Source organism: Marmota flaviventris, chromosome 6 (genome assembly GCF_047511675.1).
Source record: "Marmota flaviventris isolate mMarFla1 chromosome 6, mMarFla1.hap1, whole genome shotgun sequence".
NCBI classification, from domain to species: domain Eukaryota; kingdom Metazoa; phylum Chordata; class Mammalia; order Rodentia; family Sciuridae; genus Marmota; species Marmota flaviventris.
This window is the reverse complement of record NC_092503.1, coordinates 96,929,959-96,951,459: the sequence shown is the minus strand read 5'-3', so window position 1 is coordinate 96,951,459 and position 21,501 is coordinate 96,929,959. Positions and strand designations below refer to the sequence as shown.

At 35.1% G+C, this 21,501-nt stretch overlaps 1 protein-coding gene across 4 annotated transcripts in view; it reads left to right on the top strand.

Moving 5' to 3' along the window:
- Prim2 (DNA primase subunit 2) overlaps positions 1–19,013 on the top strand; it is a 279,302-nt gene extending 260,289 nt beyond the window's left edge. For all 4 annotated transcript variants that reach the window (XM_027938281.2, XM_027938278.2, XM_027938279.2 and 1 more), the window contains 2 exons: positions 11,713–11,781; positions 18,388–19,013. In XM_027938281.2, the coding sequence (XP_027794082.1) occupies positions 11,713–11,781; positions 18,388–18,609 (291 nt within the window). In that variant the 3' untranslated portion in view covers positions 18,610–19,013. The remainder of the gene's footprint in view (positions 1–11,712; positions 11,782–18,387) is intronic.
- Positions 19,014–21,501: the final 2,488 nt, after the last annotated feature.

Here is a 21,501-nt window from a genome sequence, read left to right as displayed (position 1 = left end):
CAACTTCATATTTGTGGGTTTTCTAAGTATTGTTTGTTCAAAAGATGATTTCACAAAGATACAAGACCACAAATGAGGAAAAGTTATTTGGACAGAGATAAATGGGGTGATTTCTGTGTTCTCAATTTTATTGTATTGGTCTCTATGTCTATCCTTATACCAGTAACACACCGTTTTGATTACTGTAGTTTATTTTTCTTATCTATATTTTTTACAGTTTGGGGAAAAATTTCCCTTATTGTCTGAGGAAATTTGTTCTAGGACACATACATGAACACCCCAGGATCCTAGAATTTTCCTTTGCACGAGTCCCTTATATAAAATGGTGAAGTATTTGCATATAACTACATCTCTAGATGATTTATGACGTTGAAGACAACATAAATGCTATGTGAATAGCTATTATGCTGCATTGATTAGGGAATAATGACAAGAAGAAAGTATGTTCAGTACATACAAGTAATTTTTTTTTTCAGGCATGGTGGTACATGCCTTTAATCCAAGCAGCTTCGGAGGCTGAGGCAGGAGGATTGCAAGTTCAAAACCAGCCTCAATAGCTTAGCAAGACACTGTCAAAAAAAAAAAAAAAAAGCTGGGGATGTTGCTCCCTAAGGTTAAGCACCCTTAGGTTCAATCCCTGGTACCAAACGACCTTTTTTTTTTTTTTTCATTTGCAGTTGGAGACCCAAATCTTTAAATGTAGAGCATCAAATGTACATACACTTTGCTGGCAAGGGAAATTTTTACCTGCCTGTCTTCAACTTTATTCATTCAACATATATTTAATTCTATCTTGTATCGGCTGCTGTTGCCGAGTTCCAATAAAACAATTGTTATTTCAAAGTTCTGGAGGCCAGGACTCTGAAATCCAGGGTGTGTGCACACACACATACACACTCTGACAGGTCTAGGGTGATCTATTCGTTTCTTTCAGCTTCTCATATTGCTAGCAATCCCGGCATCCTTTTGTTTGTAGACACCTGCTTCCTATCTGACCTTTAGGTGCTTGTGTTCTCATCCAGTTTGGTTACTGTTGCTTGTTAGTTTAAATATCAGGAATTATGAATCCTTCAATATTCTTTTTTCAATATTCGTTGAGCTATTTAAAGCTTCTTGTAATTCCATATGAATTTAACAATTGACTATTTCTTTGAAAAATGTCATTAGAACTGTAAGGATTTACTGAATCTGTTTTGTGTAATGATGACATTTTAGCAATATTATATTCCACTCCCTAACATGGGCTGTCTATGTATTTAGATCTTTTAGTTTCTTTCTCCTCACCCCCTTTTTTCCCCCAGTTTTCAACACACATCTTTATCTTGTAGGCTAAATTTATTCCTCCATTTATTATTCCTTTGGAATCTCCTTGTCTGATCTTTCATTACTGGTGTTAAAAATACAACTAATTTTTATGTGTAATTCACTTATCCTGGCACTTTGTTAGATTAATTTATTAGTTCTAATAGATTTGTTGTGTATTCCTCAGGATATTTGTATATATAAGACCATATTATCTGGGAATAGTGATAGCTTTCCTTCTTTGTTTCCATTTGGATGCCTTTTATCTATTTTTACTATTGTGGTACTGGGGATTGAACCCAGGGCCTTGTGCATGTGAAGTAAGCATTATTAACTGAGCTATATCCCCAGCCCCGGATGCTTTTTTAATTTTATATATGACAGCGAAATGCATTACAATTCTTATTATACATAGAGCACAATTTTTCATTTCTCGAATTGGTGTGAATATACTTTGTATACAATCAGAATCTTCATACATGTACTTTGGATAGTAATGTCCATCACATTCCTCCATAATTTTAACTCCATGCCCCCCTACCCCCTCATCCCTCTGCTCTATCTAGAGTTATGCAATTGCTTTGACTGGAATTTCCAGTACAATGTTAAATAGCAGTGATGAAAGCAGGTCTTGCGCCTGATATTAGAGGGGAGGCTCTTAGACTTTCACCATTGAGTATGATATTAACTGGCTTTTTATAAATGTCCTTTATTATCTTGAGCAAGTCCCCTTCTATGCCTGGTTTAACTGGGATTATTTTTGTTTTAATTACGAAAGGATGTTGGATATCAGATACTTTTCAGCTTCCATAGAGATGACTGTTTTCTCCCTTCATTAATATCAATTGATTTTCAGATTTTGAACCACCTGGCATTACTAGGATAGATCCCAGTGGTCATGGTTTCTAATCTTGTAAGTGTGCTCCTGGGTTTGCTTTGATAATTTTTCATTGAGGATTTTTGCATCTATATTCCTGAGGGATACAAGTCTATTTTTTTCTTGAGATGTCTATTTGACTTTATTCTCAAGATGATGCTAGTTGCAGAATGCATTAAGGACTATTCGACTTTTTTCTTTTGGTGCTGGGGATTGAACCCATGGACTTTCCATGTGAGATAAGTACTCTACCAACTGAGCTATATCCCCAGGGCAACTTTTTTTTTTTTTTTTTAAATGAGTGTTTGAGAAAGGTTTGTGTTAATTCTTTAAATGAGTAGTAGAATTCAGCAGTGATGCCATCTGGTCCTAGGCTTCTCTAGTTAGGACACTTTTAAATTCTGATTCAGTCTCTTACTTGTTTCAGGTTTATTCAGATTATGTATTTCTAGGAATTTGTCCATTCCATCAAGGTTGTAACATTCTCTTCATTGCTATTTCTCTTTGTTATGGCGTTGTTCTTTTGGTTTCTTTTACCATTTGTCTGGTTTCCTTAGCTCTTTGAACGTATTAAGACAGTTGATTAAAGTCCTTATCTGTGCAAGTACATGTCTTTCTCAGGGACAGTTTGTGTTTTTTATATTTTCTACGAAACAGGACATTTTGACTATTAAAAATTGCTAACTGAATGACCTGTCTGCACTGTCCAATATAGTAACCACTAGCTACAAGTGACTGTTGAGCATTTGAAATGTGGTTGATACAAAGTGAGATGTCTTGAAGGCACTGGTATATTGGTAAGGCAGCTCTTTGGAGGAAAATTTTTAAAAATCTGATGTATGTCATTACTTATTTCTGTTGTATAAATATTCCGACTATGGCTGTTGTCAAATTAACAGTGTGATGGTACTAAACCCTTTTGAAAACAGTGGGAGTAGGTGTGAACAATGAGCTCTCACAAGCCAGTTGGAGTGGGCTCTAGTGCATCACTTGCTCTAAGTGGAAAGCGTGTATGCCAGGCTTTGGAAAATTAGCACAGGGGCAGAGAATATTGTAAAATATCTTAGTAGTGATATTTTTACATTGTTTACATGTTAAAATGAAGATTATTTTATATATTGATTTAATGTATTAATAGTAATTTCATCTGTTTTTAACTTTTGAAAACTGGCATACAAAACTTAAAATTACTGATAACATTATTGGAGAACACTGCTCTAAGTAGTTGGCCCTGTGACTGTCAAGTGTTAGAGCACATTGGTTCTGTGTCCACATTGTACTTCAATATTTGCTCCCAGTGTTTTGACTTATTACAACCAATACTTGTACATGTTGACTTGTGAATGAGGCATTTTTCAAGTTTGTTGATTGAAGTGATATGTTATTTGCAAATGTATTTCTATCTTAATGTTTCTGAAACTTTACTATTTTTTAGAACTGCTAAAATAAAAATTAATGAAATTATTTTAGAATTTTGATTCAACATAACGATTATTTTTAAGCAAATCTAATTGGTGGTTTCAAAAAACAGCGATATTAGCTTTTCTCATATTCAAAATTTATCATCTTTATACTTTTTTAGTGATTCCAAAAATTGAACCCAAGACCTTATAAATGCTAGGCAAGTGCTCTACCATTGAACTATACCTATTTTTATATGGTTTTAAAAAAACATTTTGTTTTGAGACAAGGTCTTGTAAATTTCCCAGGCTGGCCTTAAACTTGCAATCCTCCTGCCTCAGCTTCCTGAATAACTGGGATTATAGGAATGCACCACTGAGCCAGGCCCTTTATATTTTTGTGAGGTCAATTAACTTGTTATTCATAATCCAAAATTTTTCAGAAAGTTAGTGACCATATTAAATCTGAAACTGGTAAACGTCTTTTAATGAAGAAATCCTTCAAAAAAGACAGTTTGAAAGACATAAAAGTAACTATGTCAAGAAGGTTTTATGGCAAAGATAAATCTCAGTGACTCCTTACTCAATGTAAATATAAATCTGAACTACCTAAAAATTCCTATGATTTCCTTAAGTAAGGAGTACTTATCAATGGATAGTGATATTCAGTCTGTTCATTACTATACGAACAGTAACTGCTTTTAAGAGCAGCATTGTGTCTATTTTATGTCCAGAAACACCTCTTCTGATTTATGGGAATAGTACTTTGATTACTGAGTACAGTGGTGTGGTCGAAAATGTGTACATTGTTCTTAGTAAACCTCAGAACTGCATTAAGGAAAAGATGGGAAGTTGAGCAGGAATTGATATTAGCAGGCCAGATTGTATTTTGGTTTTATCACTAAACATCTAACTTGATTTTTGCATATATTATTCCTTTTTTTAAAAAACAGACTATAGCTACATTATTTGATAATTATCTAGTATTCTAGGCAGTTCAGAGAAATCACTTTGAAAGTCAAGTGATATGCCACTATTAGATAAAAGTTAATCATTAAAATTGCTTTAAAATGGGAAATGTATTGTGTTAAAACAGCACTTTTGCATCTTTTCATAGTTAATTTTTCATTACATGAGAAATTGCTGATAGCAACAGAGGAATTTCATTCAATGATATAATACTGTCATTTATGATAGGACACACATAAAATCCAACCTGATTTTATAAAGCAAATATTTCAGATTCTTGTTCTGTTGAGCTTTAAGCCATTTCAGGCTTGGTGGTATTTACTCTCAATTTACAATATATATCTTGTTAACATGTCTATCTTTATCTTTTTGGCCATCAATTGGTACGTATTACTTATAGAGAATAGTGGGCATCATTGTGGCATATTCTCTAGTCCTTGGAAAAATCTTTAAGTGGCAGATTCTAAGTTCTGCTTTTATTTCCAATAGCATATCTAATGAGATATGATACACTTCTTTTTAATAAGATCTTTGAAAAGAATTATTACATCAGCGTAAATATTTTTGCCATTTGTATAAAGATAATAGCTTGTGATTGTGAACTGGCTGACTCTTATGTCAGCCCCCCCCCCCCAAAAAAAATCAGAATGCCCAAATCACAGTGATAATTAGTAACTGAACTATGGAAATGAGGTTTGGCAACACTTTTCTTCTTATCTCTTTGCATGTATTCTCATTTATCCTTCCCTAAAAGTTCTAATCCTTTAACCTAAGATGTTGATGTGCACTGAGAAATTTACTATTTGGGGTAGCAGTTTAAATTGCTCATAAGAATCCTTATCTTGGTACCTATTTATGATAATTGCTGCATTAATATAAAAAAAAAGTATTGAAAGTGTTAGTTGTAGAATCCGAGGGGAAAGATCTTCAATTGAGAAAGTAGGAGGGCATGCTTCACAGAAGGAGCAATGTTTGAATTGGGCTTGAAAGAGTTTCTCCAGTGGCAGGAAGTGAGGCATATTAGGCAAAAGGAACAATATTCATTCGGTATCAACAAATAATTGGATAGTGATATATTACAGTTACTGCTCAAGGCAGTGGGAATATAGATAAATAAAACTAAGGAGACTCCTGCTTTCATGGAGCTGATATTCCAGTAGAGGAGACAGCTAAATAAGTGTGACAAAAGAAAACTACACCAGGATAAGGGAAGAGACTTTCAGGAGGCAAGCCTGTTAAAGGGTGTATTTTGAGGAAGGTTAGTTCTGGGAGATGTATGAAAATTGGGTTCTGTGGACTAACACTGCCATAAAGAAATAGGTAATTTTGGACTAAACCAAATCGAACAATGTATTAGAGACTCTCCAAGAAGTCATCACTAGAATTTTATGAGCTAAAATTCCAAACACATTGTGTACGGGGGAGGAGAGGATCCTAGAGAGAGTCCGAGACGTGAGGAGAAAGAGCTGCGAATAGTAATGAATAGTGTGTGCTCCATCCTCCACTTAGAGCCATCCATGCCAGGTAAAACTAGACTTGGCTTTTAGGAGAGTTACTCTGGTAATAGGTGCAAGCAGTTTTGAGTGAGAAAAGAATAAATCAAGAAGCTTTGCAATAAAGAGACAAGGATGAGGAAAGGTAGAATCTCTCAATCAATAACTATGTTTACAGACAATAAAGAGTGAGTCAGAAAAATTCTTGACATATAATGTTGTAAGCGAATGAAAGTGCTGCTTCAAGAGAGGGAAACTTGGCCCTGCTCTGACAGTAAGTGAAGGTCGCAGCAGAGCAACCAGGCTATGCCGATTATGTGAGAAACTCCAGCAAAGTCATGTGTTTGAAAGTGTTTCAGTCTTGATGTCAGGACCACATTTTCTTTCACCTTTGAAATAAGGTTAGAAATGGAGTGGGAAAATACCAGTTTGATCTAATTTTGAAAGGGGGAGTTTTTCAGAAGCAAGGTTATTATTGCTTCTACATAAAACAGAACATGACCTTGAACTATCAATAGATTAGCCGCACGTCTAATTGGTGATCACAGCTTACCTAGCTGTGCAGCACACTTCTCACCAAAGCCAAGGGTGGGCAGGTGGGCACATTCTGCTGCCAGGTAATCATCTGAGCCCCATTGGCAGGCACTGAAGCAAAAGGCAGACAGGAAGTTGTACCTGGCATGAAATATTAGGGAGTATTAGGAAGAAAGAAGCTCAAAGTTATAAAATGTTAGATATTTCTATTATTTCTGTTGTATTGTATCTATGGCATTTCCCAGCAGTGTTGATAAATATATCACATGTGTTCAGATAGTTATTTTTCTGAGTGACTGTTATGAGCTATTTGTTCTTCATTGCGCAAATGAAACAATATCTTGGTTAGCCACCATAGAATTCTCTACGGCGGGGGGGGCAAAAACAGCAGTAAATTGCCTGAGGATGAAACATAGATGAAGTATAATTAATGGTTTTACCAAACACTACAAATCAAATAAAATGAGCTTTTTTGTGAAGATGAAAAACTATATGGCTTTGTATTGAAAAATCTAAAATTTTTCAGGTGGACTTTAGTCAACTGATAGAAAGGTTAAGGAATATGAATTACTTTGATATTATTACTTCACAATTTTTCTTAGCCTTTTGGTTACTTGTGAAATATGTTGGAATAATAAATGAACTGTTTATTATGTGACATTTGTATTTGTCTGGAAATATTGGAATTAATATCTAGACTTGCCATTTTAGATCTTCACAGAAATTTGTCTTTATGTTTTCAAATGAGCCTTTATTTGATATGATTAATTATATGTTTCTAAAGCAGAATTAGGCACCCTGTAGCCCAGGCATCAGAGTTGGCCCTCAATTTAGTTTCCTCTGACCTTTAGAAAACTATTCTTTGGAATTAATACTATATGCAGTAGGAAATCATGTTGAGCTTTGGTCCTTTCTGAATGGATGTGAAATACCTTTTATAAGCTGTGGGTTACACTTTGATGTTTGCAAGCTGTGGGCTCCATTTATCTCTGTACTTCCACATTTTTCTCCCACTTGGTTTGTCTTCCTGTTTTTTTTTTTCCTCCTATCTCCTCTTGTATTTCTTTCTCTCAATGAGTTTCCACCTCTGTATTGCTTTTGTTTTCTTGATCAGTTCCATTTCTGACCTGTGCTCTGGGCCAGCCTCAGGAATCTGTTTTGAGTGTATCCCTCAAAGACTCATGAGCTGGAAGTTGAGACCATCACATGGTAATGTTGTAGGATCAACTTCAGAAGGGATTAACACAGTTCCCATGAGTGGATTATTATCAAAAGAAGCCATGTGATCTCTTATGCCTGTAGCTCTTTTCCATCCCATGTTGTGACTAGAGGCCAAACAGATGAAACTGCCAAATCTTGGACTTTCAGCCTCCCAAACTGTCAGCTAATAAAACATTTAACATATAGACATAAGTACCCAGTATTTTGTTACGGCAATAGAAAGTGGCCTGATACAGGAGCTATTGCTTTATAGAGGTCTAGGTGTTCAGAACCTACGCTAGGGCAACCAACACTCTCAAAAATTACTGTTGTCTGACTATACGATCTTTTTCACTTCTTTACCTTTTGGGGTATTTTAATTCTGACCCCAAATTTTTTTTCCAAAAACTCTGTCTCAGGCCATCTGTCCTTAGCAATCTGGCAAATGCCAAAATCTAAGTCTGTCTTTTTCAAACCGTAATTTTCTTTTCCTTCCCATGTTTAGCTTTGTATTTCCTGCCTTGAACTCTTCCAACTCACCAGCGAGTGATATTGGTGCTATCCTCAAAATAGAGATACCTACAGAATATCTTATAGAGCTTACTGATGATGTTCATACTAGAAAAATCAACAATGAAGTACAAAATATATTAAGTTTCACTCCATACAAAAAGTAGAACACCAGAATCACTTGGGCAGATTTTGAAGTCAGCAACATCTTAGATGCATGCCTGCTTTGCTAACACCAAGACTTGAGATATCACATGTTATACTCCTCTGTTGATCATATTGTTTAGTGACTAGTAGGTATTTTTGGTCTTTAAAATTTATGTGATATGTAAATGCCAGTACATAAGAAACAATTTTAAAACTAGTTCATTTTATTTAGTAAATCAAACAATTTCCTAAATAAAGGAGGGAAGGGAGAGTGTTATGTAATGCATTTTAAAACATTGGGGAACAGGTTCCTGTTGAGTATTTTCATGCAGAATATCTCCTTTGTATAAATAGTTTATAACCATTAGTAGGAAGTACTTCTGTCTTCAAATCTGATCACTTACCACTACTGCTGTTTCCACATTGGTCCAGGGATCCATCAGCTAGTCCCTGGATTCTTGTAATGAACTCCTGTTCTACGCCTGCCTTTTCCAGTCAGTTCCCAGCCCAGCAGGCAGAAAAGTTCTGTTAAAAATGTTGGCCGGGGATGAGGCTCGAGCGGTAGCGCGCTTGCCTGGCATGCGTGCAGCCCGGGTTCGATCCTCAGCACCACGTACAAAGATGTTGTGTCCGCCGAAAACTAAAAAATTTAAAAAAATTCTCTCTCCCCCTCTCTTTAAAAAAAAAAAAAAAATGTTAACTCTATGCTGAGAACATTGCAGTGTCTTCCTATTTTACTCAGGAAAAATGGTCCACAAGAATTCCTTTGTCTTTTCCTGTATCTCTATAATACAGATCATAATCTGAAATTATATTTTTATTAGTTGGATTTTTGAGCAATGACCCATATTTTGTTTTAATTTTAAAAGCATGCAAGTTTTTTAATATTCCTTTTAAGGAAGGCAAGATCATTAAGTCACACATGACTTAATTTTTTTTGAAATTTACTGTCCTCATGAGATACAGACATCCCCTATGTTAAGAGGATAAATGTCTTCATCTCTGAAATGATATCTACCAATAATACCTACTTTCCTCAAAGCAGTCTTTCTCATTCGTTGGTTTTTTTTCTCCACTGCCTCATTCCCTTAGGCCTAAATTTATCTGTCTTTGAACAATTTTCCTAGCCAATGGGGTGGAGGTTATTAAGTCTTTACACATTTACAGAGTCTTTCTTCACCTCATAACGCTATGACCTCATTGGTGAAGTTGTTTTAAGAATATAATTGGCCAGGCGAGGTGGTGCATGCCTATAATCCCAGTGACTTCTGAGACAGGAACATTTCAAATTAGAGGCCAGCCTCAGCAACTTAGCTAGACCCTGTCTCAATAAAAGAGCTCAATATGTAGCTCAATGGTAGAGTGCCCCTGGGTTCAATCCCAGTATAGGGGTATTTAAAAAAAAAAAAAAGATTGAAATTCACTTGCAAATCCATACAAATAAAAAAAAAAGTTCCCTTTTCTCACGTTGTGACTTATGTCAGTTTTCCTTACTAACTTTTTACATGTATGTATCACCTAAATATTTATGATTCTTTTACATGTTTGGGAAATAGGCTATGAAGACATGTATTACATTATACGTATATATTTACAAGAGAGATACTTAAGTGTATTTTTAATGGCTTTTATTTTTTTAAATACATGACAGCGGAATGTATCACAATTCTTATTATCTCTGGTTTTATATAAAGTATATTCACACCCATTCATGTCTTCATACATGTACTTTTGATAATGATGCCCACACGTTCCACCATCTTACTAATCCCCCTCTCTGCCCTATCTAGAGTTTGTCTATTCCTCCCATACTCCCTGTATTTCTAATTTATACAATGGAACAGAAATGTTTATATAGAGAATAAAATGTGGGACTTATTGCTTTTTACATAAAAAGGAACTTATCTACCACGTGGTTGAGCTTTGGTTCTGTAAATTCTTTTTCATAGTGAAACTGAATTAATTCAATTTAACTTATTAGAGATGAAATTATGAGAATAAGTCAAATTGGTAGACAGGCTGTATCTTGGGCTGATTGGTTGGCATTTTACAAGCCTTTTAATAAAAGGTGACATGAAATTCAGAAATGTAATCTATAAGACAATCAGAGAAAATGGTCTTTTAAGCACATTATTGTCAGTTTTGCATCATGCCCCTTATTTTGCAAGCTGCCTCAGTACAAAAAGGGTGACTTCAGTGAGTGCCAAGTGACTTAATGTGTCACACAGTGAGGTCTAAAATGTGAACAGCAAGGACTACAAACTCAGAGTACAAGAATCAGGCAAATAAGCCAAAAAAAAATGGAGTTTTCTTGCATTTCTGTCAAAAGATGTAAAGCTATATTCAATAAGGGTAGCAGGAATTCGAGGCTTCATGTTTATTTCTTTTTGTGACAGGAAGGGTCAGCCTTTTGAAAGGGAGTAGAAATTAACATTTCTGCAGAATTATGTTTCCCTTCATTTGAGGTTATCTCTTAATTCCAGCATTTTACTGTGTTTGATAAATAGGCCAAATATACATTTTATGTCTTTGGGAGGCAACAAAACTTTCCAACTTTCAATTGGCATTGCAGTCTGCTGATAAGGATGGGAGTTTGCACCACTCTGAAGAGATTATGTGAAGCAGAATTGGACAGCAAATTGTATTTACAAAAGATAGGATGATGTTCCTAATAGGTGTTCAGAATAGACTATTCACTCACATTCTGCTGAGCTTTACTAGAAATAACTTCATTTCAAAAAGGACAAATCAGATTGAATGTAGAAGCATTCTCCTTCACAGATAGTCATCCAAAAGGTTTATATTAAATTTTCCTGATGGGCACACAGAGCAGTATTTTATGCTGTATCTGTATAAACAAGTAATGTGGAAAATAAAAATCTAAATAGTATACTTGATTGCTTCATGCACCAACCATTAGATTACTAGATTTATATCTATAAATTTTGGGAGAGATGTTGCCATATGATATTCTGACAATAACTGTCAGAGTCATAATACCAGGAACTATTTTCATCTTGTTCTCAAGGTAAAGTTATTAAAATTCACAGTTGGTAGGTCAGAAAGATCACTTGTCATCTGTGGTTTAATGCTGACCCAAATAGCTACTATATAATGTCAAAATTATCACAGTGTCCAGACTGCAGAAGTACAACATGCTACATGATTTATTGCATTTCCTATCTGGAGTGAAGATTATGAAAAGGCCAATACCTGTGAGCTACTGTGGTTTAGAAGAAACTTAACTTGTGATTTCTTTCTTTTTCCTCATTCATCTTAGATTTTGGATTTGGTAAAGGGGACACACTACCAGGTAGCCTGTCAGAAGTACTTTGAGATGACACATAACGTAAGTAAATTTTTTACTTCATAGCCTAATTCTTTATCATTTGTTACTGTTTCATCTCACGTGTTTTAGTTCCAGTGGAAACCCTTCTAACTATTTTTAGGAATTTATAACATAGCATTAAGTAAATTACAAAACTTATTAAAGGGCCAGAAAGCGATGCTGGAGAACCAGGAATATTGGAACTAGGAGAAAATCTTACTTTATAAGACAGCTGTTACCTACTATTCCATATCTAAGGATAAGGCCGAGAGTTTGGCAAACTTTTTGTAATCTAGCTATAGAAAACGTTTAGGTTTTATGGTCCATGTCTTCTCTGTCACTACTCAGTTTTACCACTACAATGCAAAAACTGTCATAGAAAATACATAAATGAGACATGGTTGGAACCAACAGCACTTTATCTATAAAAATAGGTGGTGGGCCAGATAGTCCTCAGCTTGCTACCCTGCTAGGTTAGATCTACAGCCTTTGCCTGAGTTGCCCACAAGAACCAAAGGCTTGTTCCATTTTCCGCTCAGAAAATCTGTTTGTGTCTGCCAAGTCACATTATTCATATACCTCCCTAAGCTACATATAGACCCCTAATTACAACAAAACCAGAGAAATGTGTTTGGTTTTTATTTTGCAAGCTGCCTCAGTACAAAAAGGGTAACTTCAGTGAGTGTTGAGTGACTTAATGGGTCACACAGTGAGGTCTAAAATGTGAACAGCAAGGACTACAAACTCAGTGTACAAGAATCAGGCAAATAAGCCAAAAAACTGGAGCTGGCTGAGACTAGAATCAGGCAGTGTGGTATACTGAAGAACTGTGCCCTCTTGGAAGTATACACATGGGCAAGCCAACAGAACACAGCTGCGTGTCAATTTTAGCCCATTGACTTTCCAGATGGATTCCTAACCTGGGACAGACATCCAATAATGGATTTTCGAGGTTCATCTGAATGGATATGTGCATTTCAGTGGACACTCTGGTATTTACCAGGTTTCATAGGGATCCATGTTCCATTCATTGAATTCATCATCAGGTACCATGCTGTTACAATTATGTTACTGTCTTCTGTTAAGTTGCCACAAAATATTTCTGTTGTTTTATATAATTGTAATATTTCTTTGTAAGTGTTCAGAGGAAAGATATCTTCTACATTATTACCAATAATTAAACAATAATACCAGAAAACATCTATAGAACCCTTGATGCATGCCAGGCACAGCACTAAGTTCTTTGAATACATTACTCCCTTTGATGTACACCACAGCTAGGTACTATTTATATCCCTATTTAGGAGTGAAAGTTAGAGAAGCTGAGCAACGTATTGAAGGTCATGCTGCTTATAGGGATTGAACCTGGGCTAGATCATCTAAGACTTGTGAGCCTAATCATGGCTGTGCTGTTTCATGATATCCGGTACTAGATTTGTAATGACTACTGAGGTGATACCAATTTATCTTCTAGAATTGTGGAATAGCCAACATGAAGAGATTTTTGAGGTTATTTGAGCCAAGGTTTATGTTACCCCCCCCCCCCCCCCCCAAAAAAAAGGACCTAATGATTCTAAGTGACTTCCCCAACCTACACATGGAAGGTCTGGAGCTAGAACCTGGTCTGCTGTATGTAGCTCCAGTCCTCTTGCTTCTATACCTAACTTTAGAAAATATTCTTATTGAAAATTTTACAAAATTTAAAAGTTAACATATAAAAGCAAAAAATTATCTTTAGTTTCATCAGAATAGTAATCTTACCAGATAAGCTATTTTTAGCACCAGTTTTGTATGACTCAAAGACTGCATTCCCTAATCTGACTGCTGCAGTTGAAAGTTTTAATTTCATACATGTTCTAAATCATTTGGGGACCCTTTTAATTTAGAACTTTCACAAATTGAGGTCTACTATCCAACCTTTTTAAGCAATAAAATGTGTAGAGTTAAACATTGAGTTTGTGACAGACTCTAAAAAGGAGTGATTTTTATTTTTAGGAGAGATACTACAAAAGTATATTTCAGAACTATTGATTATTCTCACAAAAGTGTTGCTACTATTGCCAATTTTTAAAACTTGCCTTAGACAAATGAAGATATTGAAAAGACATGTATCTAAATTCTGTCACATACAGCAATAGTCTAACTTAAACTGCATATAAATCAATGAAATAAAAAGGCTGTTTGTATTCACTAGATATCTCATTATAGATTTTTAGATGTGACTATCTCCCTTCATTTATTATTTTTTCCAATTTAATTTAAAAATAGAATCTGTTTTTATTGTCAGGTTTCTGCCATACTTTCCCTCCCAATAAAACCCTAGGTTTATTTTCCTGAGGCCTCTGATCAAACTGACTTAAATGAAAGTTTTGAAAATGAACCAGTTAATTGATACCATTTGCAGCAGCACTATGATAGTTCCATATGGCTTTTTTGGTAATACCAGCTGCCTCAGCTTATAAGCTGTCATTGCAAAATCTCTTGATTAAACCCCAAATATCCCATAGGTAAAACAATATTGCTTTCATTCCTTCAAAATCTACATTTACTGTGGCAGAAATATGAGACCTATGTTTGTGTGAAGGTCATGTATGCAGCATGTGTTGATTCCAAGCAAATGCTTGGGAGATATTCATTTAGAACATGTCAAAAGCTAGACTGCTCAAAACCTATTTTCCTCAGTATTTTTAGGAAGTAATGTTTAAAATTTTATACTGTAGTGCATGCTTTATGTATAAATGAAAACACTAAACCTTGTATAAATTAGTCTGAATATTAATAGAAAACAGTTTATAAATAGACTTCTTTAGCCATTGAGTAATTCTGGAGACTTACTTATCTTTCTATATAGCTGAGCGTATTTTTCCCCATAATATAAATCTCTACAGAAATATTGTTAAAACCTATCATATTTTCCTGCAATCTTAAACAGGACATGTGAAATATACTTAAGCCTTTTAATAATAACTCAGGATCATCATTTTAGATACCAATTAGAATTCTGGGCTAAAAGCCACCATCATGTCTCTCTTGGAACCCTGGAATAGCTTCCTACCTCATTTCCCAGAATCTGCAGATGCCCCCTTCCAATTCTTCCTCCTCCACCCAACTATTGGAATGATCAATAAAAGGAATTTGATCATTTAAGTACCCTGCTTTAAAAATCCTTCAATGGCCCCCATTTCTCTGAAGATGGGACCAAAAATTAATAATGTATCCTATGAAGTACCTCCTCCAATTCTAACCAAACTGATCTTATTTTAGATCCTTTTCAGTACTTTGGATCTTCCAAGTTAGTATGTGTTATAGTTGGGTCTTGAAGTCTGTCCCTAGCCCATGGTGCTATAGTAGAAGGAAATAAGGTCATTGTGGGTATGCCCTTGGAGGGAATATTGGAACCCAGCTGCCTTGAGGTAAGCAGCATTGCTTAAAAGCAATAGAATCGACTGAAACTATGAGCCAAAATAAAACTTAATAATAAAAAAAATACTTGAGATAAAACTCTTATGATATGTCAAGAACCATGTAATGTTTTGAACAACTAATATTTCATATATTTGATTCAACTCAAGTATTTTGACAGAGAGTGACTCAAAACTATCACAGAATTTCCCTTTCCCAGTATCTAACAAAAAGTATAAAACATAATCAGAAATCATTGGCCATAAAGAAAAACATCACCAATACCAACCAGGCAAGAAAAGGGGCAAGGAACAGAGGATTCACAGAAAACAATCATAAAAATACTCAATACATGTTTCCAAATCTAGAATGAAACAAATGGCATGTTCCTTTCTTTTCTTATGAGAAGGCAAATAGCTGCTGGCTCTTGAGCAGAAATAAATGAAATAAGGGACCAGGATGAGCCTTCTTTCTATTTTAAGTAAGATCTATTTTCTGTATTCTCCTCCCCCTTAAAGTTTATTTTCCTGAGCAAGATAAAAGGAAGCCAAATGGTAAACATATGCACTTCCTTCAGATATAAAAGTGAAAGAAAAAGAAAAAACCCTAGAAGAAAATAATTCCATAAAAAGGAAATGAATTTCCTCATTTTATCAAGCAACTTAATAGACCATAACAAGCTTAACAAAACCAATAAAGAATGGCAAATGCATTCCTGAAACAAACCATCAAACAGAACTGTGGTATAACCCTCATTCCAAGGCCCTAAGCACTGTTTTAAATGGTTAATAAACAGTTAATACACACACATTTCTAAAAAATAAGAACATTCCTAAAATGTTTTAAAGCTAAGCCATTTAAATGTTCTTTATTTGCTAATCTTTTGGTATAAGGGCAAGGCCTTTTGTGTATTGTTTTATGATTGAAATTTAATTTCATTTTTCTTTCATATTCATAATGCACTATCAACAATTTCCAGTTTGGGTTTTCTTAAATTGAAAAGCAACTAAATGATATATACAAAGCAAGGTTTTCTTTTTATCCTGAAAATTCTGCTTTAAGTGTCTTGCCTCTCGACTATGTTTAATTTACATTTCATAGAACAAACAGCTCTTTTTGCATTCATTATTCCCTTGGTTTTCCCCATCCCATTTCTGTTATGTAGCACTGTTATTATCATCACCATCTCGTTTTCATAGGTTAGGAGGCTTATAAAGATCATCACATTTTATTTTGTCCACACTGTAGTCTAATAATTCTATTTAATCTGGGGAGTCAGTCATGTTAGGTTTATTGAAAAACTGAATAACTTGAAGCAAGATGTAGACAACCCCCACTGTTATGTTACATCAGGAATCAGATTATTTTTCCCCCACTGGTCCCCCGCTAATAAAATATCATCATCAGTTTGACTTTGCCTAAAACCTCTTGACAGATTTCAGACCAATGTAAATGATCTAGCCAAAAGACCTAAATTTTAATTTGGGCAAATCCAATTATGGTTCTATGACTGAGTAAACCATGTAATCTCTTTAGGCACCAGTTTCTTAGTCTACATATGAAGAGGGTTCAATTTAAAGGATCTCAAGGGCCCTTCTAATTTCCTCTATTTGTAAAATATAAATCCTTCTAATTGAAATGTGTTAGGCAGTAAACTTTTCATGAAGCACTTTGCAGATGCAACATTTATATTGATCTTAGTTATGAATGAATTGGGGTGAAATTAATATAAAGAAGTTCACAAATGACTCAATAAAAATTATAGATGTATCACATTTTGAAATCAAGCATCCAATTTTAAAAAAGTAAAGATTTTTTTTCTTAGTGATTTGGGCAATAACTTGAAGTCAGTGTGTACACAGTGTAATAACTAAAATTATTGGCCCAACATCAACGACTAAAGAGAATCTCGTTATTGCCAATGAGACCTTGTTTCTGCTTAATTCACCCATCAGGAAGGTTCATTCTGAACTGTAACAGCAACTCCTTTTCCCTCCTGCCAATTCCTTTCTGCCTTAAGATTATTGCATAGCTCTAATCACACCACTTAAGGATTTTTACTAACTCCCTGTTGCCTAGTGAATTAGACTACTTACCCTGGTTTTCAAAATTCTCTTAGGTCTGGTCTCTGCCAGTGTCTCCAACCTCATTTCCCATTATGCCCTTCATGTGCCTTTCATACCAGGCCATGTGAACTACTTGCTTTCCTAAGACATTACCTCTCCACCTCAACTCATGTTGTCCTGCTGCTCCTATTGTTTCATTCATGGCAAATTTTCACCTTCTCCATATTTCTAGACCCAACTCCTTCTCCACTGTAGAGTATAACAGGCTTTTTTTTCTGACCTTTTTCACTTTTCTATTTTTGAAAACTTTTTAAGTGTATGACTTACTGGGCTGGAAATTTCTTTAAAGTTAGTCTGAGTCAAATGCTAAAACCCTACTACCTCTTCAATTAATGTGTGAAATGTATATACTGGCTAGTTCTGGGCTCAACTATATATTTTTAAGGTATCTATTATGTGCAAATCACTTCAGTACAAAGAGTTATACGCAAAAGGATTGGTAAATAAGGCAGATGAGCGAAAGAGTACAGTTTCTAAGTTTTAAGAAATATCAAATGAAAATACCATGTTTAAATAAATAATGCAGGGGGTTGTGGTTCAGTGGTGGAGTGCTTGCCTAGCATGGGTTCGATTCTCAGCACTGCATATAAAGAAATAAAATAAAGGTCCATTGACAACTAAAAAATAATGCAAGCATAGATGGTATTTTGTCATCAACTCCACCTGCTGAAGATGAGAACTCAGGGATATGCGTTAGAATGGGTGTTGCATGGAATCAACTCAGTCATGCCCAGGGATTGAATGAAGAAAGTGACTTGAAGGTTCACACTTTAATTTTTGTTAGCTTACTCATATGTTGAGCAAGATGTTGAGTTTGAGCTGCTTTTGAGCCATACAAGGTGTTGAGTAAGAGTTGGATAGGGAATCAGAAAGTAGAGCTAGGTGCAGAAGTTTGTCTTGGACATATAAATTGGGAACCATTAATGTTGAGGGAGTGATTGAATCTCCCTCTGAATGAAATGGGTTAAGTAATTGTTATAAGAACAACTGGGATCTATGTTGTAGGTATTAAGTTTTGAGTAAGGCCTAAGACAGTTTTTGAAGCCCCTTTACAATTTTGCTATAGATTGATGTGATATAAATATGCTTCCTTGTTTAGGTGGATGATTGTGGCTTTTCTTTGAGTCATCCTAATCAATTTTTTCTGGAGAGTCAACGGATCCTAAATGGTGGTAAAGACATCAAGAAGGAATCCACCCAACCAGAACCTCAAGCCAAACCAAGTGTCCAGAAACTCAAGGATGCATCATCTGCTCTGGCCTCTTTAAATTCCTCTCTGGAAATGGATATGGAGGGACTAGAAGATTATTTTAGTACATGATTCTTTGGCAGTTAAGTAACCCTTTTCCCCCCACCAACTATTATTTCTCATATTTTTAAGATTTTGTCCATTTCTTTAATTTTTTTTTAAACTTCTCCCTCAATTCCACCTCAATTCTTGTACATATGTATGCACACTTATTAGCAAAGCAGGCTTGCAGGCAAAAACATAGACCTCTGTATTTTTGCTTTGACACAGGAGAAAATGAAAAGATTCTGTTGAAGTCTGGCTCTTGAATATTGTGATTTAAGTCCTATTTTAGGAGATGAAAATAGCCTTCTGGACTGTTGAAGTCCCTCAAGAAACTATGCAGCTAAACCTTTATTTTAATTACTCTCAATTTGTAATTTTGACTCAATCTTTTTCTGGACCATTTGTGCTAATAAATATCAAAATGTATGTAATTGGGAGTCTTGTTTTATGACCTCAGTATTCAAGGTAGTGTTTGAAATATTCAACACCACTGCCACTCACCAGTGAAGATTTTAAAAAAAGTTTTGAGTTGAGCAAGGAGAACTTTGACTCCTTTGAATGATAGCAAACTACTGAAATCACTTGTGACTTGAGAATTAAGAGAAACAGAATTTGTATAGCCAGATGTATTTATCAAGGAATTGGATTATTGTATAGATAATAATATTCTTTATCTGCTGTCATTTTCCATCTATTTTGGGGTAGGATAAAAAAGAATAGATGATTTCTAAAGCAAGAAGGTTTTAAGTCTAAAATGTTTTTTTTCCTACCCTCCAGTTTATTATTTTGTGGTTGCTATAAATGACCAAGTAGATTAATTAACTTCAGTAATGAATATTCTGATAATAGTAATCCCTACCTTTCAGTGCCAGAGAAATTTACCAAACACTGTGGATACATTGGCTCGGCCCTGCTCTGTTCACCCCTGGCAAGGTGGACTAGATTTTCCCTGATAAGGGCATCCACAAGACAATGCATGAATTATCTAACTGATTTCCTCCCTGAGTTTTCTACTTACTCATCCAGAGGATTTGGGGCTCTAAGGAAACCCAGCTTGAAATGTAACTTTTCTTATTACCTTAGATTATGTTTTCCCTGAAAAATATTAAGTCCGTTTCAGTCCTCTTTTTAGAAGAGAAAGCATCTGACTTAAGGATAAATAACCTAACTAAATTGAAAAGAAGACATTGTATTTAAAAAAAAACTGGACTATTAGGAACACCTCATTTTTTTTTAAATGAATTTTAATATTTATTTATTTTTTAGTTTTCGGCGGACACAATCTTTGTATGTGGTGCTGAGGATCGAACCCGGGCCGCACGCATGCCAGGCTAGCGCGCTACCGCTTGAGCCACATCCCCAGCCCCCACATCTCATTTTTTTTAATCTTGTGATATATGAAAAGGATTTAAACTAAAAGTGTCAGCTGATCTGGTTTTTATTTTAGGCTTCTGAGTCAAAGACTTCTGGAAATAGTATCTCATTTAATTATAGGTCACTATCTGAACTATTACTTGTCTTTGTGAATTATTACTACTTCAGAAAATAACATTTCACTATAAATTAATTTCATAAATCTCTCCCTTCTGAAACCATCTGCTGTATCTTTCATCATTTATAGTTCAACAGGAATTTCATAACAACCTACCATGAACTACAAAACCACAAGTCTTTTAATATTATGAACAAAAGCTGTTTTCACCATAGAGTTAGGTTAGCTTTAGTAGGCTGAGCATAGAAACTTAGGTCTCTGTATTGAAAGGGAAATATTAGAAGCAGCTTCACCACTGTAGTTAAATGAGAAATCTTATGACAGGGTGTTTCTTCTCTGGCAGCACTTTGCAAGGCCATTGTTTTCTACTGCCTCATGTTCTCCTTTTATGAAGCGCATGCTCCCACCAGCTAAAAGGACAGAGCCATTAACAGCATGGTAGATGTGTCTTAGAACATTTATTTTATGCTGGCAGCTCCAAGAATTTGTCATCCTGCTTGAATGTTTTATATGCGTCTAGTCCAACTTCAGAATGACACTTGTTTAAATATTAGTTGTATTTACAAGTTCAATTTCTTAGTAATAAGGTTTGATCTCCTGTCTTGTAGATTGTTTTATACAGAAGAATATATAAACATTTTGTGAAGTCTACCGATTAGAGGATAGGGGTTAGAGGCTTATGTAAGAAGATAGAAATTAATGCCTTTCTGGTGCTTTTGGAGTTGGCAAAAGCAATTTATTTTTCATGCTTCACAGGGTCTTGACAATTTTGATTTTGTTTTCTTTGAAAGCAAACCTGTTTGAATCGAATGATGTAGGGAGAACCCAAAAAGAGAAAAAGCCAGCAGCCTCTTCAATGAAAAAAATGAGTCTTCCAGATCTTTTAACTTCTAGTCTTTTATTACCTCTTCAATGAAAAGAGGCTGTATGATTATTACAGAGGAAAGAAACTAGGTTGGCAATTTGTAGCTGGTTGAAGCAGTACATTGTTAGTGAAGACACTATCTCATTTGTGTGTGTGTTCTCCATATTTTTCACTATGCCCATATAATACAAGACTCTTAATAAATTGCTATGTGCATACAAGGACACTAGGAAGAGTGTAACTTTTTAAGACTATTTATAACATTATAATCATGAAAGTGAATAGTCAGATTTTGAATGAGCTGGTAATGGAATAAAGCACATGGGAAGATCTTTAATTCATATAGAATTGTAATAAGCTGTGGGATTTCTTCTCTCTCAAAGCAGTCAGGTTGTTTTGCTTGTTACTCTCTGCTCTTACTGATACTTGGGGTCTTTGCAAGCAAACTTCTGTAATTCTTTGCAAAGAAGAAAACAAAACTTCTGGGATTTAAGCTTGAAAGGAGAAACTCTAAAGTTCTGGTTCGGTTAGAATCTACTATTTGCAAATTTAATCAAGGTCT